Below are 24,988 nucleotides of genomic sequence, written 5' to 3' on the forward strand. Positions count from 1 at the left end.
GTCCTCACATCGTTTTTAATAAATAGACAAAACCCACTGATGGATGCAGCAAACTAAGGTCAGAGGAGAGGGGAAGCCAGGGAGGGAAGAGCCCCTGAGTCAGCGACATAACCTCCTCCCCACCCTCTGGGCTTAAGGCACTTTCAGGGAGATAGGTCCTCGGGGTCTCATCATACAGGGTGAATGGGAGAGGGAAGGATTAGGGTCCCTTCTCCCCACTTTTGCATCAGGACACCACTGCCCTCCTCACCCATCCCTGATTTACCCCCTCTCATCTCACAGCATCCTAAGGGGAGGTTTGGGGGGGGGGGTGTGGTCCTCACGGGGAGAGAGGTCTGTGCCCCTGAGGAAACAGATCCTGCCACATCCTGATGGGACACCGGCAACCCAGCCTGCCCCCTTCATCCCTAGGAGCCATCTCTGGGGAAGGGGTGCAGGGGACCCATGGGCCAGGCTGGGAAGGAGGAGGCTAGGCAGTGCCTGGCACAGGGTGCCCATCGGAGCCCGGCTCCGGGTGCCCATTCGCAGCCAGGATGGGGTGTGCATCGGGCCCCCCGCCCCGGGGGCCGCCCCAGTTATTCCTCAGGATGGTGCCCGTCTTCTCTTCCTTGAACTGTTGCCGGTCTTCCCGTGGGATCTTCACCGCGTGGTACTGGGGCACAGTGGCTTCGGGGTACCGCGCCCGCTTGAAGAATCCCATCTGGAAGAACAGCAGGCCAGACGTGAGCAGGCTGCGGGGCTGAGGTCCCTGGAGCAGATGCCCAGCACAGCCCAGCCTCCTGCCTCCACCATCCCTGGGACAGAAAGAACCAACAGCAGCAGAAAGGGGCTGGCTGGGCAGCAGCTCGTGCAGGAAGCAGCCCTCACAGGTGCCACCATCAGTGCTGGGTCCCCAGGTTCTCACTGACAGCAAGAGAAAGACCAGGAGGGGCCTGAGGTGCAGGACCAAGGACATCTCCCTTGGTGCCTGAAAGAGGGGGTTGAAGGTAGAACATCAGGACTGCTGACCCCAAAGGTTTCCACACCCCCAAGATTTTTAAGAGACCCAGTAGCATCCCCTAGAACACAAACAGGAGCAGAGGGAAAACATGGCTTCCTAGAGCCCCGCAAACTCCAGAATGATTCCTCCCAAGCCTCATATGCACAACCCCTGTGTACTGGGCAGCATCGCCCTTAGGGCGGGCCCTCTCCTCTATGAATATGGTAGCCTGGCCCCTCGCTAAGTCATGAACATGCTGGCCCTTACCTACCAAGACAGAAATGTGCCCCTTGCACACTCACACTCAGGACTTCCCAGGACTCCTACATGCTGGACTGCATGGCACCTCCTTGCACATGTGTCTCTGCACACTCATGCCCACAGAAAAGACATGCACGGCACCTTCCTGCACTCCCCACATGCTCACAACCCCAGGAGCCCGCCCAACCCTTGTGCGTGCCCCAGGCCGTGCACACTCACCCTTAGGGCCTCACCCTGACAACCACCTCCCCTCAGTTCCTGGAACTCACACCACCCTCATGCAATCTCCTTTCTACACCCTGCACATTCCTGGTCGCCTGAATGCTGGGAGCTCGACCCACACTCACATACATACCCACACACGCACACACACGCGCGCACACACATGCTCACACACAACAATTACCCCACGGTCCCTGGACCCCCAGCTTCCGCAGCTGAGGGCTGCACGGCCAGACGGGCCCGGTGGAAGTTGGTGGGGAAAGATGAGCTCTGGCTGTCCCGATGGAAGAAGCCACACTGGGACGTAAGGGAGGAAGGGAGCAGAAGAGGTGGAGGATGGGAAGACTGAGGAAGGATGGGTGCCTCTACCTCTGCCTTGTCCCCCTTGCATGGGAGCAGGAAGCAGAGATTCTGGAGCCAGTTTCTCGGAGGCATCAATCCCCCCTAAGAATGGCAAGGTCCCCAACAGTCTGGATGCCCAGAGGCCTGGTCCACTGATGACTCACATTTGCCAGAGGGTGTGCTTGGTCCTGGGGAGGCCCCAAGGGCATGCATGGCTCCCCATGGCCCAGATGTGGCATGTGGTTCAGGGGATGACTGCTGGTGATGGGCGTGATTCTCTGTACTGACACGCGCATGAACGGGCTTTTAATGTGCAGCCCCAGACGCACACGTGATTCTGGCTACACTCTGTGTGTATGAGAATGGCTCCAGGTAGAGCCTGGTATGTGGAGGTTCCGAGTTCAGTCCTGGCAACAGTCCCCTGCAGGCAGTTCTCCACACTGCTTGGCTTTCTTGGCCACAGTTTCCTTCCCAGCCTTACCCACCATGCTCTAGTTAATTCAGACCACACTTCCCTGCCTCCATGGCTTGGCCCCTCATAGTCCTGAAAGGCCCACACCCACCCATCCCTCTCCCCACATCCAGATCCTACCACCCCACCTTCTAAGGCGCAGCTCCAGGGCCACCTGCTCTCAAGCTTTCCCTCACCTGAGCTCCCACTGCACTTTCTTGACTCAGTCCACTGCCTCGTCCTGGACTACTCCCCTCCCCAACTAGACTATAAAACCCCTGAGAACAGGATCTACATCTGACTTATCTCTGAAACATCCAGGGCCTGATAGACCCTGGTACACGCAGGGTAAGTACTCAATGCAGATTTGCTGAATAAATGGGAGACTGGGTGAGAGAACCACACCATGAAAGGCCACCTGCCTGACAGGGGAGCCCTGCTCCCAGCGGCATCACCCTCCCCAAGCCTCACCTTCCACATCAGCAGCACCAGCAGCGCCAGCACCAGCAGCCCGGCCAGTACAGCCAGAAGGATGGCCCACCAGGGGACTCCTTCTGCCACCACAGCCACGGGGTCCAGGTATACCATCACTGGGATCTGGGGAGCAAGGGGTTAAGGGAACAAGGGCTGGAGCAACGGGACAGAAGAGCTTCCCCTGCTTCATGCCCCCAGCCCAGCAGCTCACCACTGTGGAGGCATCTCTGAGCAGCAAGTTCTTGATGGAGGACTTCACGGTGATGTTGGCTTGAACAATCACTTCCAGGGACTTCACAGCTGAGTACTCCTAAGGGAGCAGGGAAGGAGACCCTCCTCCTAAATGCCCCCACGCCCCCACCTCCCCCAAGCTCCTGAAGTTGTAAACGGAATGGTGCCCAACACGGAGGGTGTTTCTGCCTGTCTTGGGTTGAGAGTGTGCTGCATTTGGACAGGAAGGAGGAAGAAGGAGAAGTGAGCCCCAGGGCGGGGGTTGGGGAAGAGGATGCCCAGCCCAGCGCCCCAGCCTGACTCTCACCTCCAGGAAGGTGCTGTTCCAGAGGCGGCCCCAGACATGCAGCACAGCTGCACGGTCAAAGCTGTAGAGAGGGCAGCTGAACACCACGCAGCTGGCCGTGCCCCGGGTGCAGTCCTGTGGACCAGGACCCGCAGGGCTCTGAGCTGCTTGGCCCCAGCACCCTCACAAACGTGGTCACACAGACACTGTCTGCCCAGAGCCTTCCCTCCATCCCTCCATCCCCCCCCCCCATTTTCCCCTGGCTCTTCATTCAATATCTCTCCCATTTTCCTTACCTGGCTTCAAACTCCCCTCCTCCAAGAAGTCTTCCCAAACTAACCCTGTGGTCCAAAAGAGCAGCCTACCCCAAATCTGGGCTATTTGGCTTTGAAATGCATGGGGAGCAGGGAGGAGGTCTCTTGACAGCAGCAGGAAGAGTATCTTCCCCAGTAGATGCTCATGTTACCTAATGACAGTCCCATATATTGAGCATCTATCTGCAAGGTACTTATCTCATTTAAATTCACAACTGTCCTGCAAGGTGCATGTTATTATCATCCCCATTTTTCAAACTAGGAAATTAAAGTTCAAAGAGGCCAGGTGACCTGCCTCAGGTCACACAGCTAGCAAAGCTGGAAAGAGGTGGAACGGATACTTGAACCCAGGTCCAGAGTGGGCAAAGCTGCGCTCCTCCGTGAAGCCCAAACTCACTGAATGAGCAGGAGGATGCCCGGAGCGGCTGGGGGGACAGGGGACTTAGGCCCTTCTCCTTCCACGCCTGACCTAAATCCATTTGGCCCAATCCCACCTAATGGCCCATTTGCCTAAAAATTAATGTTCTATCCATCACGCTGCCTATACAGAAGAATGGCCACTTTCGAGCAATTCAAGAATCCTTGGTCAATTTGTCTAAAAGTCATTTTAAGTAAAAGAATCCATTTCAAAGTTCTTAGCAAAAAGGGTGGCCTTTCAGAAGAAATCATTCACCTGGAGAAAGCAGGACTATCCATGTAACAGGGAAACAGCAGTTACACAAGCTCTTACCACCCCTGAGGTGACTTCATTTGCTTTCCACCATGCTCTCAGGGGGGCAGGGAAGCTGAGGGCCCCCAGGAAGGATGGGCTGTGGCAGCGGAACTTCCTCCCAGACAGATGCCACCAGAGCTGGCCCAACTGCTGCCCTCCCCCTGCCAAGGTCTCTTTGCCTCTTTTTGCCTCTATTGCCCATCCTTTCCACACCTGGGATTCACCTTCTGCCACCAGGCCAAGCACCCCCCCGATCTGTGCCCCCCCCCCACTCTCACTGCCAGCGCCATCCTAAAAGGGACGAGTACACAGAGTCTGCGCTAATCCGCTCAGTGAGCCCCGCCAGGAACAAAACCGCGTGAAACAAGGAGGAAACGGGGAGGCAAAAGGGCTCGAAAAGGATAGGCTTAATGAATCACATAAATATACTATCGATTCAATTATTAGAACTTTTAAAACCTTCAAGTGTTTTTTGACATTGTGAAAATCAAGCAGGTTTCCTTATGCAAATTGACTTTCTGGCCTAAAAGAATTCAAAAGAATAACAAACAGATCTCAGAGATGGCTAAAACGACCCCCTATAAAATGTGACCTTTCATACACAGGCAGGGAGAATCAGCCGCGTGGGTCACGGGCTATGGTAAGTGCCCTGCTCTGGAGTGAACACCTGGTGGGCATGGGGGAGCGGCGGCGGCGGCAGCTGCTTCACCGGTGTGATGTGAAGTGCCCTGTCACCTTGCCCCCGGTGTCTGTGACCATCACAGCTATTGACAGGCCACCCGGCACCCTGAAGCTCCCTGCCCTCCCCTCCCCCCGCCATCCTCTGTCCTACCACGTGCCCCACCCCATCCTGCCTGGGCCACGTGTGCCCCGCCCTCACCAGGGTGACGTTTTTCTTCTTCTCAGCAGAGGACACTGGCCACCAGGACGTGCTGGGCTCCGGCTGCTCGTGAGGCTCCCGTGGCTCCGGCTGCCCCAGCTCCCGCCGCCTCCTGTCCCTGCTGTCCACATCCTGAGGTGGGGAGGGGGCCCAGTGAGGGACAGGTGGCACCTCCTCCCCAGCACCCTCCTCCTGGCCCCCGACCGGCCGCAGACCCCCAGCCCCATGGCATCCTTCCCAAAGTCTGACCACGCCCCACCCTGCTTCTGCAGCCCCACCCACCTCGCCTAAGCCTCACCAGGTGGAGGACGTTGGGCCTGGGGGAACAGAGTCCCCTCGTCCCCGGCCCCTGCCCGCCCTCCAGCTCCACCCGCATGGGGTACAGCAGCCACTTCCCGTTGGCAATCTCGTGGGGCCACATGATGTTGAGGAAGGCCGAGCCCAGGGTCTTGAGTGACTGGCCTTGGTTGGAGACCTGTGGGCACAAGAGAGTGCAAAGGACAGGTTCTAAATCCCCAGAGATGGAGGGGACAGGGCTGCGGGGAAGCCTCAGGAAGCATAGCTTCTACAAAGACTCAGGATCCTAGATCCAGGCACCATTCTCTGCCCACCCCAAACCCAGGAAAACCTGGAGATGTCCCCGGGAAATGCGGGGAGGCCCCAGCCAAGCAAGGGCAGGGTTCTAGGGAGAGACATCAGCCCTCCCCACTGTCCCCATCCACCAGCAGAGGCCCCTGGGCCCTCCTGGCCTCCCCAGACCAGCAGGTGAGATGTCCAGTCAGGAATGAGCAGGAAATGGTCAACTGAGCCCTCAACACAAACACCTGCACACGGCCAAGGCCCAGGAACTGGGGGAGGCCTCGAACCAGGCGCCAGATGGGAGAAAAGCCACAGCCCTTGGGACATGTCTCAGCTTCTCCTCTGTGCCAAGAAGGGAGGGACCTCACCAGGCCACTTACCGTAACCTCATACTTGACCTTGCTGCCCACATCCCGCTCAGACTGCATGGCGCTCTCGCCCCGCACCACGCCAGAGAAGAAGAGCTGCTGGGGAATGGCCACCCTGGTGAGGAGGGGTCAAAACAGGGGCTGAGGAGGCCTGGGGCCTGATGGAGGGTCAGGAGGGTCAGGCCAGGTGAGGCAGAGCCCAGGCCTGGGTCTGGGGGTAACAATGCCCACCCCTCTGGCGGAGGCGCCCCCCTGGACAGGGCTTACCCCGTGATGGACAGCGGCAGCTCGATGAAGACACGGGCTCGGGCAGAGACCGGCTGCAGCTCCTGCTCGCTGATCCTGGAGTGTGGCAGGGGCAGGCGTGGGTGGCGGGCACAGGCCCCGCCCCAAGGGATCAGGTGAGGACAGCAGAGCCCTTTCTAGGTGGACTTCAAGCCACTGCCCCCACCCTCACCCACCCTGCCCCGCCAGCCTTACGTGGCCAACAGCAGCTCCACCTCCAGCTCTGTGGTCTCAATGGTGATCCCTGAGGTGCTAAGGATGAGGTAGAAGGTGACCTAGGCAAAGGGTGGAGCGAGATTAGAGTCCGGGAGGGCGAGGGGCTTGAGGAGGGGTCAGGGGTGAGAGAGCCACTCGGATAGGGATAAGGGCAGATATGCCGACCTGGGCACCTCTCTTCATAGGGTTCCCCAGCTCACACTCAACATGGGAGGCGTTCTCATTGGACAGGCACAGCGGCTTCTCCTGGAGTGGGGAGAGAAGGAGAGATCAGCTTGGGTTACTGGAGCCCCCAAGACCCCACCCCTGCCCTGCCCCGGGCCCTCACCGCAGGGTCCAGGGCCCGGACTCCTGAATAGTGCAGAGAGGCAGGGAGGGTGACCAGGAGCTGGGCTTCATGGGCGTCATCCCCATCAGCCTGGGGCTGGGCTGGGTCCGAAGGCAGATTGGTGACCCTCAGCTCCAGGCCGATGACTGGCTGCCCACTCAGTGCAAACAGGGCTGTCGTCCCATCCGCATCCCTGGGGGGGTCAGATCCCACTCACTCTAAGACCGGAACACCTGCCCCCGCCTCTCCCTTCCTCCTTCCCCCGCCAGTGCATGCTGCCTGCCCCCACTCCCCGAACCTCTCCTCCCACCCTGGCTCTCCCGAATCTCCGCACACACTGGTCCAAGCATCAGACTCAAGAGAGTCAAGACTGGGAGTCAGGGGACCTTTGTTTCTGGCCCCAGCTCCAGCACTTACTGACCTTGGGCAAGTAACTTAACCTCTCTAGGCCTCCGTTCTCCATCTCTAAAGTGGGACTAGTAATATTTTCCGCTTCATGGGGTTGTGAAGACTTAACAGTGAGATGTGTGTGAACTGTGTAATTTTTTTTATATGGTGAAGGCTTGTCACTCCCTGCCAGAGGAGCCCCTGTGGGCCCCTCACTGCCCTCATCCTGCAAACTTCTCAGCTCTCGGCAGGTTCTCCCCACCTTCCACCTTCCACCCTCTCCCTGCAGGCTCAGCCCCCGCTCCCGCTGGCCCTCCCAAGGGGACTTCCTTCCGTCCCTTGATCTCTTGCCTTCCCACCCCACCTGCTCCCTCGCTCCCCCTCACATGGGCAGAGGCTGAAACTCCGTGTCGCTGACACGGGTGCAGAACCGGGCGTGGACCAGCTGCAGGTTGCTCTGACACACCTTGTCTTCACCACAGCCTTGCTTCAGAAAGTGGATCTGGGGAGAGATTTGAAGAGGGGGTCATTCCCAGGGGGTGCATGTATCGCCAAGGCGTATGGCGGGGTAGAGGATCACGGGAATAAACAACCTGAGTTCAACCCGCAGATCTGCTGCTTCCTAGCTGTGTGACACCCAGCTGGTCACCTAACCGCTCTGAGCTGTGTCCTCATCAGTAAAATGATGGGAGTATTACGATGCCGTGGTAGAGAGCAGCAGGCTAGTCCACAGCGAGGCTGCATTTCCTTGGCCTTTCTTGCATGTAACTAAGTCCCAGACTTAGAACGTGAAGAGAAGTAAAGAGCATCACTTCCGGACTGGCCATAAGACCCATACAAGGAAGTCCCCGCCCCCCTCCAACTGATGGGATAGAGGTGACCTAAGGACCTTGGAGGCCACATTTGAACACGGCAGACCCCCAGCACCCTGGGCCCCTGAATGACTGCCTGTTCCCTCTGACTAGGAACGCATGATAATATGGGCCATTTTACATCTGTGGCCCGCCTGTTACAGCATCTAGAGATATGAGGAACAACTGGGGTAGCATGAAAGAATTTTGCAAGCTATGAATGTCACTGGCGAGGGATTCACGATCCCTGTCCCTCCCAGCTTCTTTTCCTGGGCTAAACCAGAACGCATGCTCACCTCTGTCCGCTGGGTGCTGGGCTGGTGGGCATTGAGGATGGGGGCCACGGGGGGCAGCCCCTGGGCAGGAGCCTGTCGCCGGAGCCGAGGGGTCTGGAGACTATAGGACAGAGTCACCACGATGGCCCGAAGCTTGTCTTTGACATTCTCCTGGGGAAGGGAAAAGATAGACGTGAATACAAGAGCAACCCCCAGACCCCAGCCCTGCCCAAAGCCCCAGCCAGACCTAGGACAGATCCTGGAAAGAGGCTCAGGGAGACAAAGGAGAGAGGTGGAGAACTGGGCTAGCAGGGGGAGAGCAACTGGGGTGGAGAAGGGAGGACAGCCAGGATTTAGAGCTTCGGGGACCAGACGAGAAGATGGAACCTGCCGTGGCCATCTCCAGGGCGTATAGAACTTGACAGGAGATGCAAGAAAACGGCAGGTAAAAGAGAGGCCCGAAAGGGAGCCTTCCCAAAAGTCGAGATCTTAGACTGACGTGTGAGTGTGTTTGGGAAGAAGATGAGAGGAAGCCGGGAAAAGAGACGATGCGATGACAATGGCCCTCAGAGGCCAAGGGGTCAGCATCCACCTGGAGCTGAAGCATAGTGTCTCCACAGACTCGGTCATGCTGGTGTTTCAGCCACACGGTGCCCGAGGCCTGGTGCTTGGGGTCATCCGGGCCACGGCTCAGGAAGGTTACACGGGGCACCTGTCCCCGGAGCCTCCGGTCCGTGTCCCCATCTAACGTGTACTCCAGGGCTGTGGCAGGTGGGAGAGGAGGGGCGGGTGAGCTGCAGAGCAGCTCCAATGGGCCCTTCTCTGCACCCCGGAGTGACCCACCCTGACACCCAACGGGGTGAGCGTGGAGGGGCCTCACTCACCCACAGCGGGGCTGTAGCTGCTGGGCGATGCAATGTAGCTGAAACAGACCCTGAGGTCCATGCTGCGGGGACGAAGACAAGGCTGACAGGCCCAAGCCACACCCCAACCCTGCCCATTCCTGCCCCAGCCCCAGCCCCAAACTGGGTAGACAGGGGAGAACTGGACCCTGGAAGCTCCCCTCCACCCTCCCCTCGGACCCCGCCTCACCAGACCGAGTGGCCACTGGCGCAGTTGGGCTGTTCTAGGTCAATGCTTCTTGGAAGAATAGAGACCTCGTGGGAGACGTGGAGGACAGGCCTGGCCCTGGGGAAGGGGGAGTCCAGGGCACAGGAGACATGAGAACATGAGGCTGGGAAAGAGGGGAGGCGGCAGATCTGGCACTGCAAAGCGGCTGGGCCTTGGGGAGGGGGAGGCCAGCAGAGGAGGACGGCTCACCTGAAGAGCACGGCAGCGTCGGCCAGGGAGCCCACCAGCAGGTCCGGGTAGCGGTTCCCATCCACATCCAGGCCGCCCGACAGAGAGTAGCCAAAGCTCCTTATGCCCACAGCCTCGCCCTCCAGCACCTGGGGGACCAGACCATCAGCCTCCCCACCCATCACACCCCAGCCTCTGCCTCCCCCGCCCTCTGCTGCTGTGCCCCCTGGGTCCCCCAGACACCCATTCCCTCATCCCCACCACTCCCCTCACCTGGGAAGGTTTGACAACAAGCCCCAGGCTGCTCCCGTGGTAGATAAAGACTTTCCCATCCCCGTCGAAGGGAGCCCCTACAGCAAGGTCTGCAGGAGTGGGAGGAAGGCAATCAGACCTGGGGGCTGAGGGTGAGAGGCCTGAGGTCCAGGCCCCTACTTTCCCTCAGTCACTCAGTTCCATACCCTGTGTTTTCTATTTTATTGAGAGGCTACTAAGTCCTGGGCACCTTACACATGTCATTTTTAATCCTTTCAGCTACTCTCTGCAGGCATCACTAGCTCAGAAAGGGTACGTGCCCAAGGTCACAAAGCTGGTAAATGGTAAAGCTCAGGCAGGAGCCCAGGTTGCTCCTCTCCCTGAGCCCTCAGAAGACCTTCCCCTTGACCTCAGAGGCACTTCTGCACCCCTGCCCCTCCCCCTTCCCTCCCCCCCTTCCCCAGCCTTCCCTGTCCCCAGTCACACCTGGGAAGCCATCTTGGTTGAGGTCCCCCAGGACAGCCAGACTGATCCCAAACATGGAGTCAGGAGAGCCGCAGAGCCGGAGAGGGGAGACCCCAGCCCAGTGACCCCCCTGGTTCATGTACACATACACGGCACCCCCCAGTTCTTCCTGGCGCTCAAAGAAGTAGGGGGCACCCACTACCAGATCTGTCCAGCTATGGAGAGAGAGAGACAGCCAGTGGAGTCAGGAGGAGAGGCCAGAGGCCCCTCACCCCTCCTAGACCCAGCCGCCCCCAGGCCCCCCCCGCCTCAGCCCACCCTCACCCGTCATTGTTAAGGTCAGCCACCGCCAGCGAGTAGCCAAAGCCAGAGGTCAGGCGCTCCCCGGACAGCATAACTTCAGGCACCAGGCGACTGGCGCTGTCTTTGCGCAGAATGACCACAGCACCCTTGTGGTTGGCACGGGGGGCCCCTGCCACAAAGCTCAGCTCCTCTGCTCGCACCAGACTCTTCCCCGAGTCGATGGAGAAACCTGGATGGGGGCGACTCACCAGTGAGCTCTCCCCACCAGACTCCCAGCCAGGGTAGGTCACAGCTCCTCCCACCCTGCCCCTCCCTAAAAGGGAGAGGTGCCCCCTGAGGCATCACCACCACAGCTGGACCACTCCTCTTCCCCTCCAGAGGCCCGGAAGCCCTCCCCACCCAGAGGCTAAGGTCTGGCACGAGAAGCGCGATGAGGTCGGCCTCAGGGACTGGGGAGGAAGGAGAAAGGCAATGGCTGAGAAGGCCAGGCCGCTGGGCTGGGGGCTGAGGCACTGGCAGGAGCTGGGCCAGGGCGCCCCCATATGATTCCCTGGAACTGCTCTCCTCTCTGCACACCCAGGAGACCCCCATCCCATCCAATGCACCTTCTTTGCCCCCTATGCCCACCATCCTGGCAGGAAGAGGAAGACTTCACACGGACGGGAGAGGAAGAAACGGGGGGAGATGGGGAAGAGTTTGATTCACACAAGCTTCTCCCAGGCCTCGTTTCCTCCTCTTCTGCAGAAGGACCCGGATGAGAAAGGAGAGGGACTTACCAACACAGCTGGACCTTTCTCCGCACATGCCCACCATCCATCCCTCAGAGAAAGTCCCCCAGAGGCCTAGCCTCCTTCCTTCCTAGTACAGCCTCAGCCCATCTGGATCTTCCTCCATGGAGACCCCCGTTCACAGCCCCGAGGCTTCACCCCTGGGGCCTCTTCTCCTTGGGCCTGGTTACTGTGCTCAGCTCTTGTCTGTAACCTGGGCCCAGTGGGTGTTTCTCTGGGTACGTGTTGGGGGGCAGGGCAGGAGAGGTGGGGAGGCCAGGCCAAGCCCCCAGGGCCCAGGAGGACGTGGAGGGGCGTTTACAAACCTAAGTAGCTATTCAGGGCCAAGTCTCCGGCTGGTCCTGGGAGCCGGTCAGCAGGGTCCAAAGTTTTATACACCAGCTGGTCAGGGTCTGAGCTATCAATGTTGGTCACAAAGAGCAACCCTGCGGGGGGTGGGGCAGGGGAGACACCAGGGGAGGGACATCCAGAGGAGGGGCCACAGAGTGGGGAGACAGAGGCAGACAGAAAGAGGAAGAAGTGGAGAAAGAATACGAGAGAGACAAACAGACCAGAGAGATAAGAATCAGAGACAGAGACAGAGTGAGGGACAGAGACAGAGACGGAAGGATGGGAGCATGGAGAGAGAGGACAAGAGAGAGAAGCAGAGGGTTAGAGCGGCTCCGGGCCGGGGAGGGGTCCCTACCAAAGTAGCTGTTGGCAGGGACGGGGATGAGGCGGGGGTCCTGCTCCTTCTCACCCCCCGCCTCGTAGGGCCCGTCGTCCAGATGTGCCAGGTCCGCTGAGCCCTGCACACAGAGCTCCACCCTGGCCGTGCCTGCAAGGACAGACCTGTTAGTGCCCAGGGCAGGGAGCACGGAGCACCCGCAGGCCGGGCGCTAGTTAGACAGGCACCCAGGGAAGCCCCTTCTCTCCTTTCCAGCCCTATCTCCACCCCCTCCCGGCCCAAGCTGCCTGGGGTCCCCCAGACTTGGCATCACACTCACCGAGTGTCAGCCCGGCCAGCGGCAGCGTGCGGAGATGGGAATGGGAGTGATGAGGTGTGGGCTGGTGTGTTGGAGCATGCGGGCCCCGGCTGGGCATGTGGGAGCTCATGCCAGCACGCTGCGGAACTCTCAGCCATGCGGAGGAGAGGCGATGGCCCCGTTCGTGTGCGTGCTGGCATGGCTGTGGTGAGAAGCGTGGCAGGGCCCCAGGGCTCCACGGCAGTGAACATGTGGGCGTGCTTGGCCACATGCTGCCCCCAACCCCCTCTCTGAGGTACTGGACATTTTGGTTCCCTTCTCCCCTCCCCAGGGAGTCACTCACCCTTCCAGTTATAGGTTCCTGGGGCCCCAAAGAGGAGGTAGTGGCTGTCGGGGGAGAAGGCAGCAGCCGTGCCCTGCTGGCAGAACCCAAATTGCTCGTGGCCCTGGGGGCGTCCCTCACAGAACTTCCACTCCCCGCCATCCAGCTCATCGCGGAGGGCCAGATCCTGGCTTAGCACAAAGCAGCGACCAATCACGTCCCTCGTCTCCAGTGTCTGGTCCACACGCTGCCGCGCCTCGTATCGGTGTGCACAGGTCTGTGGGAGAAAAGGAGAGGGGGTCATTCCACTGTGAGGGCCAGGACCCTGCTCGAGCCACACTGCCTGTGTGCAGACGTTTGGCAGACACTGGTTCACTTGCACACGGGTGCACGCACGCAGGTGCGTACAGGCGCGCGCACACACACAGACACATCTGCCAGCATCACTCGGGCACCGCCCCCCAGCCCAGTGTAAGGCAAGTATATATATAATCCCCTGCCCTATCTTCTCTGCACCCACTTCTTCACCCTGGCAGGAAGAAACGCTGTTGTACATTCTGCCCGGGCACCCACAGCACAACTAAGCCAGCACCCAGAACTCGTGTCTCCTCGATCCCGCCAGATGGGACTACCCCCAACATGCCCAGCTTGGTACTGCCTCTGAACCTTTCTAAGCACCGCCACCTTGTCTGCAAAGAACTCCCTCCCTTCTCCACTCTCCAAGTGTTGCTTATTCTGGAAATCCTGGCTCAAATCACCCCACCTGCAGGAGTCTTTGCTCTCCACTCCTCCCTTGAACTTGTATAGACTGGGGACCATACCACTCACTTAGCATTAACCATATTCTGCCCCATAGGGACTTATTGTTTGTGCACGTTAGTGATAACACAGAGAGAGAGAATGAGAATCTCTGGAACTATGCAGGAGGCTAGCTGAGAACCAGGCTTTTCCCTGAGTTTACACGTCCTCTCTCAGTAACTAGCACAATGCCTGATGTATAAAAGGTTCTCAGTAAGTTTGACAAATCAGTGGATGGAAGAACGGTTAGATATTTTTAAATTTATAAGGACAGGGACCATGTCTTACACCTTTTTGTATCTCTCTGAGGTCCTCAGAAGCGGACCATCATACCATATTGCCAACCTGAGTTCTGTAAGCACATCTGTGCATATGCACACACCATACACACACACACACACACACACACACACACACACCACCCTTGCATAAGTCACAAGAAGTGGTACCCACTGCAATTATATTACCGTTACAGAGTCAAACTGTTTTTCCTTCTTTTTAAAAATTAATTTTCATGACCTTTTTCAATAAAAATAGTAAACATTAAAAGTCAACAAAAAAAAGATATGGTACTCACAACAATCTTGCCCCCAGGTCCCTGGCTCCGAACACTGACTCCCAACCACTGGTTCTCCTTACTCTCCTTCTGCACGTCAGCTGGAGGCGGGACACTGGGAATTAGGGGAGGAAAGAGGAAGCCAAGTCCTCCCCTCCCCTCCTCCTGTGCCCCCCACCCCACCCCCACAGGGCCCTCACCTCCCCGGTCGATGTCCACTCTGTAGCAGTCAGTCTCTTCCAGGCTCAGGGGGCAAGCGAAGAGGCCTCCAGTACGATTCGCCTGCTGCCCAGGCAGGGCCAGGGCCTGGGGAGCGCCCACCAGCAGCCTGCACGGTGGGGCAGCGGCAGGAGTTGGTGGCCACCTCCCCAGAGCTGCCCAGGCCCAACTCCTCGGTACCAGGCAGAGTGTTGAAGGACTAAGGCAAAGGGCCAAAAGCCGGTTTTCCCATGTCCTGATACGGGCAAATTAACACACTTGGCCGTGCAATCATCACATTACGCATGCACATACCATCTGGATGAAGAACCACATACATAGTAGATACACACACACACACACACACACACACACACACGCCACCCAAGCAGCCTGGCCAGCACTGCTGGTTTGAAAGAACCGCCTGTTCCCAGCACCTGTTCCTGACCAGCCCTTCCTACCCCCACTCCCTGGCCCCATCCCCAAGCTCTGCCCTCCTCCCCAACCACAGTTCAGTTGAAACCTTCCAAGAAATGCCAAAAATGCTGGGAGCAAAAGTAACAGCACCATGAGGTGGACCAGGGACCAGCCTTGGGGGGCCAAGCAAGAGACGAGATATGGGTCCGCCTCCCTCACCCTCTCCTCGGGGATCTGTCAAAGACCCACCGCCCAGCAACCGTGCCAGCCCAGGATTCTATCAGTCACGCCGGCTGGCATGGAGGTAGGGGCAAGTTTCTCTTTCTGTCTCCAATCCTAGCCCCGTTCTCCCCATACGTCCTGAATGCCCTACCCCATCCTTCCTTCTGCTCCCCCTGTCCATGATTTTCCCCATTCCTCCCCCCGCCCCACCCCGGCCCAGCCTGCTCTCCTACCTCCCCCTCAGACGCTTTCCCAGCTACAACTTTCTTGGCAGGACAATTTTCCATGATCACAGCCAAGGCTTCTTCCCCAGGGGAGGACTGTGCTGGCAATGGAGGTTGCCTGGGTCCCCTGGGGAGGACCCCCAGGCCAGGAGTGAAGGAGAGAGAGACGTGAGGTGATTGGCACCCAGCTGGCTACAAGGATCTTCTCTTCGCAGAAGAAGACTCAAAAGCGTCAGCAAGACAAACCTCGAGGCCTCTCTCCCCAGCTCTTTTCCTCCATCGCCCTCGCTGGGGCGCAAGGCCCAAAACTGTGTGGGGCAATACTGCAGACAGGCATCTGTGGGGCACTGTGCCAGTTCTGATGGGGCACAGAGCCATTCTCCCTTCCCACAGCTCCTCCTCGTCTCTTAGCAGCTGTCACCCCGTGTCAGAGCCAATGTCACGAGAGAGGGGGATGGGAAGTGTCAGGGAAGAGAGCATACACTGGGCATTCGTTAACAACTATTTATTGAGAACCTACCATCTGCCAAGCCCTGTGTCAGGCACTGGTGATACAAGGAAGTAATATTTATTCAGCACCTACTATAGGTCAGGCCCTAGGCTAGATGCCAGGGATATGAGGAGCTAACGTTTATGACTCTCTACTGGGTGCCGGGCACCAGGCTAGGCATGTTACCTGCATTATCTCATTTAACCTGCACAACAATCCTATGTGAGGATTCTTTGCTTCTCTTTCAGATGAGGAAACTCACTCAGAGACATTAGTTGGATGCTGGAATTCAAACCCACACATGCCTAATTCCAATATCCATGCCTTTTCCACCCAATGACTGGCCACCTTCCGAAAAGGAAGACAGGGATGAGGAGAGGAGGGTACCCAAGCAGAAAAAGAAGCTAGGTGGCATGGCCAACCTTCAGACACGTCCATGGTGCTCCCACCTCCAAACACAGAGATGGGGAGCCCTTGGAGGACTGGGGCTGCCTCATTCATCTTTGCATTTGCCCCCTAGGAGGTGTCCATATGAAGGACACCTGGACCCACACATTATGTAGGCTCACAGAGACACGCAGTGTCTCAGCTGGTCAGCGCAGAACTAAGCACCAGGAGAAGCTAACGGTCGTGTTTAATGCTCACATCTCCCCTGGAGGTCATGAGTAGGGAGTAGAAAGGAGGGGAGGGGTCCATATGGAGGAAAGAAGCTGAGTGCATAGCTATGACCAGACCATCCCACCTGGAACAAGAGTTCCCACACACAGCCTCTCCAGTCCCTCCACCTCTGCCCCAGCCACACACTCCCTCCTGGCTTCATCCCATGGTCCCCAGCCACCCCAGGCCTCTGGACAGAACAGTATCCACAGATACAGCCACTGCAGAGAGAAAGGCAGCTAGGAGCCAAGGACTCCTTGGGAGCCTGGCTAAGTGGAGGTGAAGGAGTAGCCCAGTACCTCTGCACTTCGCAATTCCCCGTTCGCTCCAGGCCCCAACCCAAGTCCAGCCCACTCTGACTCTCTCAATCTGGGTGGCCCTCTGGGGAGGGTGCTTGGCCTGAAAGGTTGGCTCAGCCCGGGGGGTGCTCCAGCCAAGCCTTTGGATCCAGGCTCGCTGGAAGGCACTAAAGCTACGCTCCAGCTCTGTGGATCACCATACAAGAAAAAGGTACCAACACTTTCATAGCACCCACTGTGGGCCTCGCACTATTCTCAGCGTCTTACATGTGTTAACAACTCTTTCAATGCTCACAACAACTCTATATGGTAGTACACTTGACGGTATTACGGTTGATGGAAATAAATGAGGCTGAAACCACAGAGCAAAGAAGGTTACACTTCAAAGTCTCATCCGGGGCCAGATTGAAGGACATCAAACTTGGTGATGTCTTTCGATCAGCGAGTGCTGGGGAAGGTGACCTGCAACCCCAAAGCCAGGGACGTAGCGAGGTATCTGGCCTCTCACAGGCCACCAGACAGCAGAGCGCCCCCTGCTGGGACAAGAGCAGGGTGAGGCGGTCAGGCCCCTCTGAGAAGGCCCCCAGTTTGGCTCAGGGGCCACCATCAGAGACGAGGGGGAAATGACAAGAGACCAAGCTATTAAAAATAACCTAGAATTTGCCTGGAAATAGCTCAGAGAGCTCAGCATGTCCTAAAAAGGCCTCCAGTCCTAGAACTCTAGCACATGGGGGGAGGGGGGAGGGAGGGAGACAGAGATGAGGGAGGAAGCAGATAGAAGGCTGAAGAAGAGATGAAGTCGGTAGCTTTCCATTGCTCCCAAAGTTTGGGGGACTGCTTGACCCTGCTCCCTGATGACAGGGATAATGGAAGAAGAATCAGAGCGAGCCCCTCCTCCCTGAGCAGGGGAGAGAAATGAGCTCTTGTCCCTACACTCTGCCCCCAGGCTAATAGCAGTGGGGAGAAGATAGTCCCAGTGGACAGCACTGATCCCAGTAATGGACACTTAGTGTGGCTTAGGCACTGGCCTAGGAGAGAAAAGTCCCCAGGCAGGAAGGGGTGGGCCGCTTTCTTCCCCTTCCTGCCTGTCTTTTTAAAATCGTATAAGGAGCTGGGGCCAATAGTACAGGAAGCATGACAGTCACAGGCCCCATAAGTGTGTCTTTCTCCTACGGGTCCCGAACTGATTAGAAAATAACCAGAATTGTCCTCTGCCCCTCACTCTCCCTGCCTCTCCCCACTGTGAGATTCCTGGAGCTGGAAATTTCCTGAGGAGGAGGAAGGGGAACAGCCTGGCCAGCATCCTTCCTGGATCTCTCTCACTGCTGCTGCTGCTGCTACAACTTTGGAGGCTCTGTTGTCTGCCACCCTCTTATCACCAAACCACATAGTTCAGACTGCCAGACCCTCCCAGGTCCTCTCCCAGCCTTCCTGTGGTCCTGAGCCACAGAAGCGGCAGCCCAGTGTCCTGATGCTCTCTTTCCATCCCATGGCAATGGCCTGGCAGGAAGTTATTTCTGGAGTCTACCCTCCATCCCTTCACGGCACCTTCAGCATCTCTGTCCTTTCCCTCTCCTCCTGACCTAACCAGAGGCCAAATGCTCAATCTCCCTCCCTGAGGGAGTTCGGCCCCCGGAAGGAGGGGAGCCACAAGCCCTGGGACTGGAGCAAGAATGCAAGTTGGGGTGAAAGGTGAAAGGAGACAGCTCGCAGCCAAGACAAGGACCTTGTTCTCCAACTTATCCCCAAAGCAAGATGCTGGGTCTCAGACCCAAGACAGGCAAGGCTCCAGGCTGGGGTGTGGGTTATCTGTAGACAGCCTGAGTCTTGATGGGGTTGGAAGATTGAGAGATGGGGCGGGCCGGGGGGGCACCTGTGGCTCGGGCACGGGGATTCTGCGCGGGTGTGGTGACTCACCAGCTTTGGGGTCCGGGCTGCAACTGCCGATGCAGAGCCACAGAGAAGCCAAAGAGGCTCCCTGGCTCGCCCTCCTTGCGCAGGGCGCCCATCACGTCCAGATTGAAGGCGACAGCCCCTGGGAAGAGCAGTCCGACAAGCAGGGAGCCAAGAAGGTAACAAATGCCAGGGGCCCCCCATGGATCGCGGCCCGGAGTCCCTGCCATGGGGCGACCCCCGCGCGCGCTCCGGGAGAGCGCAAGGAAATCCGCTCGCGCCCCGAGTCCCAGATCTCCCGAGGCGGGTCTGTGGTCTCCGAGTCTCGCTGGTCCTTCAGGGGGTCTCCCAGTCTTCCGCCTCGCCACCCCTCTCCCGCCGCTCCGCCGCCCCAGCACCAGCCAGGACGACTGCAGCGGCCGCAACCTCTGGTCCACTCCGGCTCCCGCCTCCTCTCCCACGGGTGCCGCCCCGGCCCCGCCCTCGCCCCGCCCCTCGGCCTCGCTGCAGGTGGAGGCCGCCGGAGTCGCAGAGGGATGCCCAGGAGGGTGGCTCCGGGTGGGAACACTCCCAGCCCCACCCCACCTCGGGCGCCGCCCCCGCCAGCGCTCTCCCTTTCCCCCGACTCCTGCCCTAGCCCGCGAGCGGTGGAGGCGGCGTCTGGGAACGGGGAGGGAGTGAGAAATACGGATAGAAAGGCGCCGAAAAAGACGAGCGGCGGGGGGCGGGACGGGTAAGAGATGGGAAGTGGATGAGGCTCAAGGGCAGTCTGGGAAGAGAGAAATGCAGAGAGAAAGATGCAGATGAGTCCGGAGTGGTCCCTTAATGCTACCTTCTCCTCATGGACACACAGAGCACCTCTCCTGCTGTTTGAATCAAACCATTTCCCATCCCATCCCATCCCACCTCTCAGAGTCCGGCCTTGGCGACGGCTCTGCTAGACACATACATCGTCAGCGTTCAGAGAAGCAGAGGAAAAGAGAGGCGAGAAGAAAGAAAAACTCAGCAGGCCTGGGGAGGGGAACAAAGGAGGCAGGTAGAAAGAAAACTGAAAGAGAAAAGAGATTGAGAAAGAAGGGTAAGAGTTCGATCAACAAGGACGGAATGAAGGGAGAAAACAAGGAAAAGACTGAGGGTGATATAGGAAGAGGAAATTAAGCTGGGGGGAAAGCATGGACTGTCAAAGAAGGCCAAAAATGTGAGAGATTGGCCCCAAGAGGGAGAGAGATGGGAAAGATGTCTCTGGCTTCCAGATCCTTCCCAGAACCGTACATTTCCTACCCTCCAAAGGGGAAGGGATTGGAGGGGACAGGGTCCTGCGCTGGCCCAGGCAGGATCGGGGTGGGGCTTCCCAGGGATGTGCACAGGGACTTGCCCCTCTGCCTCTCCCTTTCCCCCAGGCTGAGACAAAGGCAAAGGGGGGGAGGACATTTTCCAACTGTGCTATTTATAACTCTAATCCAGAAATGGGGCCAAGAAGAGAGATAGGAAATAATTTGACACAACTGGAACCTCACTTGCTGCCACATCCCGTTCCTGGTTCTCTTTCTTACTGGGTGTTGGTCTTGGGTATACCCATCTTTCCATTTTTCTCCCTTCTCTCTCTCACCCTCTGGTTTTGTTTCATCCCCAGCTCTGTCTTTATCCCCCTTCTTGTCTCTGTCACTTGGAATCTTTCTAGACTATTTCTCAATGTCTCTAGTATTTCCTTTGCCCCCCAAACACTATCATATCCTTAAGACTCTCTGTTCTCCCTCCCTGTCTTCAAAGCTCCAGTATGTGTTCTCCCTAATTCCTTTTCCCATGTTCCCTTTGTCTCTCTTACTTCTTTTTCCAGGATTATACTTAAATTTTTTTTTTTAATTTTTTAAATAGGCTCTCACTCTGCTGCCCAGTGGGACAATCCTTGCCCTGTGTAAGTTTCTACACGTTTGAAAGTTTGGGCCTCCATTTCTGCAACACTACACTTGTGGCCATCCCCTCCAGGGGACCAGCACACCTCTAAACAGGTGCTGTCCAGGTAATTCAGCAGGCTGGCCCCTAGATCCTACTTTTATCATCCCCCAGGTATGCGCTCTCCATTCCTTTTCTATCTCAGAGCCCAGACAATGGAGAAGAGCTGCTAGGAGACTGCAGAGGAGTAAAATCAGGATAGAACCCAGACTCCTGACTCTCAGCCCAAACATCCGACCGGGGTCAAAATGCCTTCAGAGCCCCAGCTGCCTCTCTCTCTGCACCTGCAATCCTTGCCTCCCTGCATCTCTATTCCACTGGCTCCTGCTAAATCCGAGACTGAAATCAGACGCCAAGAATCTGCTTCTGACCTCCTCTGCCCAAATATTTGAGAAGTCACCTCACCCGCCACAGGAGGCAGGAGCAGGAAAGAAGAGAGAGAGACAGGCCACCCAAAATTAGCCTGGCTATAAATAGCCGAGAAAGGGAGGGCGGTTCCCTTTCCCAGACCGGCCCCAGACCAGCCTAGTAAATGTAGATGTGTAGATTTTCCCTAAAGGAGAAATGAAACCAGATTGTTGGAGTGGGGAGCAGTATTTCAGGTTAAGGGGGAATGAAGAAGCCGGAGGAATCCAGAGAATGGAACAAGCTTAATATTCGAATAAACAACCTGCCAGAGAACTTTTGTATTTGAGTTCAAAGTTCAGGAATTCATTAAACTAAAACCAATGCTGGGAATTCCCTGGTGGTCCAGTGGTTAGAACCCCGCGCACTTTTACTGCGGTGGGCGCGGGTTTGATCCCTGGTCGGGAAGCTAAGATCCCACAAGCCCTGCGGCACGGCAAAAGAAAAAAAACAAACACCAATGCTGATACTACGTGTTTCCACTAATATAACAAAACTGTGGAGATGAAGAACAGATTGGTGATTGCCGGGGTACAGGGATGGGGGAGGTGGAGGTGTGAATATAAAAGGATAGCATAGGGAGTTCCTTCCTGGGGATGAAGAGCTCTGTCTCTTGATTTTGGTGGTGGTTATCAAACCTATCCGTGGGATAAGATTGCATAGAACTATGCACATACACAAATGAATGCATGTTAAAAAAAAAAACTGGGGAAACTTGAATAAGGCTTGTAGGCTAGTTAACAGTATTGTACCTATGTCAGCGTCCTGGTTTTGCTACTGTGCTACAGTTATATAAGATGCCGCCTCTGGGGGAAGCTGGGTGAAGGGGTACACAGGATTTCACACACTATTTTTTTTTGCAGCTTCCTCTGAGTCTACAACTATTTCAAAATAATTTCAAAACATTTTAAACATTGATGGATTCCAGACCCAGCAAAGACTTTGGCCCTTGTCTGGCAGCCCCTCCCCCTCTAACAGCCCTCTTCCCCTCTGACAGGGATCCCTGTTTTTCACCTCCCCCAGATCACACATTTCCCAGCTGCTGTCTCTAGCTTAGGAGCAGACACTTCCAGGACACACACTGCAGGGTTAACTTCTCCCTATACCTCATCTGGCAGCAGAGCCTTGGAGCATATGTCCCAGGGTCAGCCTCTTCCTCCCCAACATACATGAGGACTTTCTCACCCCACCCACCTCTCCAGCACTGGAATCCTTCTGCTAGCCTCTGAATTCTGGCTGGAACCAAAGTTCAAACTATGGGAGCGACTGGGAGAGAAAGAATATAAACGTGATTGAGGACAGTCAGCGGGGAAACGACTTGACCGCTCTGGTCTTTGAGGATCCCAGGGAAACCCCTTGCGTCTTGGGGAGAAGGACTGTGAGGTCACTTCCCACAGTGAGCCATTTAGACTGTCTTGAGGGCCCCTTTTCTTTGAGCACGGGCTTCAGGCCAACATTTGGAACTTGGCCACACCACCAACGGCCCCCTCTTGAAGCCCAGCCAGATTTCCCAGTATGAGAAGCCTTCTGCACTCACACCATGTCCTCCCTCAGTCCTCACCCAACTCCTAACAGCTCAGCAGCATCTGGCCCTAAGGCTTGGCCCGGCTAGTCAGCTTGGAGCTTGCTAATTAAAGCTATCTGAAAGACACCTCAAAAGAACAGGGAAATGAGTGGACGAAAAGAGTATAGAGTTGCATTCATTTATTCTAAGAGAAAAATAATCTGAGTGGGAAATTGTAAGCAGAGGTGGGCAGAAAGAGATTTCAAATTTCAAGAGTCATTCTCCAGATATTCATGCAGCCAGTGTCCACCTCTACCAAAGGCAGGTGGAGCTGAGTTTCGACCACAGTAGACACTGAGGTTAGACAGTGAGCAACAAGGGCCCAGAAAAACAGTAGGTGGAGGATGACCCTGGAGAGATCAACTGGAGTCCCCAGATACAGGCACCCATGTCCTCTGCCCAGCTCTAGGGCAAAGGAACAGCCAGTGTGTGGGAGAGGAGGGCGGGGCTGTTGTCCACAGAGTCCTGGCAGCCTCTATACCGTTGTGAAAATGTCAGGCAGTTGTACCAATGGGGTGAGGGTAATACAGGATGAGCCTGGCACTCTCCATGAGTCATCCTGATCTTAACAGTACAGACTCACCACTGAAACCCCCAACACCAACCCTCCATCGTTAGCCCCTGCCCTCTGTTTCACGATCCGCTTGTCACCATTCTCTGGCACGCCGGCCAACCCCTGCCTTTCTTTCCCAGCTTTGCGAGTGAGGCACCAGGCATCTTCCAGTCTGCCTCTGTTTTGCTGGCTCACTGCGGTTGGAAGCGAAAGCCAGAGTGGGGGAGGACTGGGCCAGGCTGCCCTGCAATGCTCTCACTCTTCCCGCTTCTATTGATCAGTTCCTCTCTGGAGCGGAGCCTCTTCCCAAACACTCCCCCCACTACCAGGATTCCCTCCAACTGATGACCCACAAGCATAGAGAGATATAATGACAAGAGACATGGGGCCGTCCCCAAAAGTGCTTCTGGGCCTCCCCCTCCTGGGTTCTCTCCCATGGTTTCTATAGTATAGTACAGTGGTTACACTCAAGCTCTGGCCTCAGATAGCCCAGATCTGTATCCTAGCTAGACCACTTATGAACTCTATTACTGCACTGCTCTGTACTGCAGATTCTTCCTCTGCAAACTGGGGATGACAGTTATTATACTTCACATGATTGTTCTAGGAATTAAATGAAATAATACACGTAAAGTGATTCACACATGGTAAGCACTCAGGATATGTTGTTAAAGAAGTACACATATAAGCAAAAACACATACACACAGTATCCAACACTTTTTATTCAGAGTTTTTATTTTGGCACTTAATGTTCTGCTTTATGCTGCCACTTAACCATTTCAACTCACTAATCCTTTGACACTTGTACATATCCCGGGATTTAAGATGCTAGTCTGCAAAGAGTTGAGTGAACTAATCAGTAATCTTCAGCTCTGACTCAGAAAATTCAAGAATGTTCTATTCTAAACCAATCAACGGGACTTCCCTGGTGGAGCAGTGGTTAAGAAGCCTGCCAATGCAGGGGACACGGGTTCGAGCCCTGGTCCGGGAAGATCCCACATGCCGTGGAGCAACTAAGCCCGTGTGCCACAACTACTGAGCCTGCGCTCTTAGCCCACGAGCCACAACTACTAAAGCCAGCATGCCTAGATCCCGTGCTCAACAAGAGAAGCCACCGCGATGAGAAGCCCGCGCAACGCAACGAAAAGTAGCCCCCGCGCACAGCAACTAGAGAAAGCCCGCGCGCAGCAACTCAGAGCCAACGCAGCCAGAGATAAATAAATAAATAAATCAGCATCCATTTCTCCTCCCCCTGCAAGTAGATATAATAAAGTCAATTTCCAACTATGTAACTGAATCACAAAGTGAGAGAATGCCAAAGTTGGAAATAGCCTTAGATATGGTTTAGTGCAGTGATTCTCAACCTTGGATGCACACTAGAATCACCTGAACAGGGCTTCCCTGGTGGCGCAGTGGTTAAGAATCCGCCTGCTAATGCAGGGGGGGGACACAGGTTCGAGCCCTGGTCCAGGAAGATCCCACATGCCACGGAGCAACTAGGTCCGCGCACCACAACTACTGAGCCTGTGCTCTAGAGCCCGCGAGCCACAACTACTGAAGCCCGCGCACCTAGAGCCTGTGCTCCACAACAAGAGAAGCCAACAAAATGAGAAGCCTGCACACCAGAACGAACAGTAGCCCCCGCTCATAGCAACTAGAGAAAGCCCGCAGCAAGCAGCAATGAAGACCCAACACAGCCCAAAAAATTAATTAATTTTTTTTAAAAAAAGAATCACCTGGGCTTCCCTGGTGGCGCAGCGGTTGAGAGTCCGCCTGCCGATGCAGGGGACACGGGTTCGTGCCCCGGTCCGGGAAGATCCCACATGCCGCGGAGCGGCTGAGCCCGTGAGCCATGGCCGCTGAGCCTGTGCGTCCGGAGCCTGTGCTCCGCAACGGGAGAGACCACAACAGTGAGAGGCCCGC

General features: G+C 56.5%; 1 protein-coding gene across 7 annotated transcripts; it reads right to left on the minus strand.

Moving 5' to 3' along the window:
* On the minus strand, positions 1–24,843 carry ITGA7 (integrin subunit alpha 7). Of its 7 annotated transcripts, XM_027106558.1 has the most exons (26): positions 24,802–24,843; positions 18,614–18,731; positions 14,390–14,517; positions 14,211–14,290; positions 12,857–13,112; positions 12,234–12,365; positions 10,782–10,989; positions 10,479–10,672; positions 10,014–10,102; positions 9,762–9,889; positions 9,534–9,629; positions 9,326–9,387; positions 9,034–9,203; positions 8,463–8,612; positions 7,702–7,817; positions 6,929–7,121; positions 6,766–6,846; positions 6,580–6,659; positions 6,367–6,441; positions 6,112–6,214; positions 5,451–5,627; positions 5,153–5,284; positions 3,268–3,381; positions 2,941–3,039; positions 2,727–2,852; positions 2–700 (listed from the first exon to the last, which is right to left on the minus strand). In XM_027106558.1, the coding sequence occupies exons 2-26, from the start codon at positions 18,703–18,705 to the stop codon at positions 470–472; spliced, it is 3,312 nt and encodes a 1,103-aa protein (XP_026962359.1). In that variant the 5' UTR covers positions 18,706–18,731; positions 24,802–24,843; the 3' UTR covers positions 2–469. The 7 variants fall into 7 exon arrangements, with proteins under 7 accessions (XP_026962358.1, XP_026962357.1, XP_026962359.1 ...); XM_027106557.1 differs by lacking the exon at positions 24,802–24,843 and having other exon boundaries at positions 1–700; positions 18,614–19,039; XM_027106556.1 differs by lacking the exons at positions 12,234–12,365; positions 24,802–24,843 and adding an exon at positions 11,854–11,973 and having other exon boundaries at positions 1–700; positions 18,614–19,007.
* Between the last annotated feature and the right edge of the window lie 145 nt (positions 24,844–24,988).

The sequence above is a fragment of the Aethalodelphis obliquidens genome, unplaced genomic scaffold (genome assembly GCF_003676395.1).
Source record: "Aethalodelphis obliquidens isolate GAN/ISIS:26980383/991018 unplaced genomic scaffold, ASM367639v1 scaffold8, whole genome shotgun sequence".
Classification (NCBI taxonomy): Eukaryota; Metazoa; Chordata; class Mammalia; order Artiodactyla; family Delphinidae; genus Aethalodelphis; species Aethalodelphis obliquidens.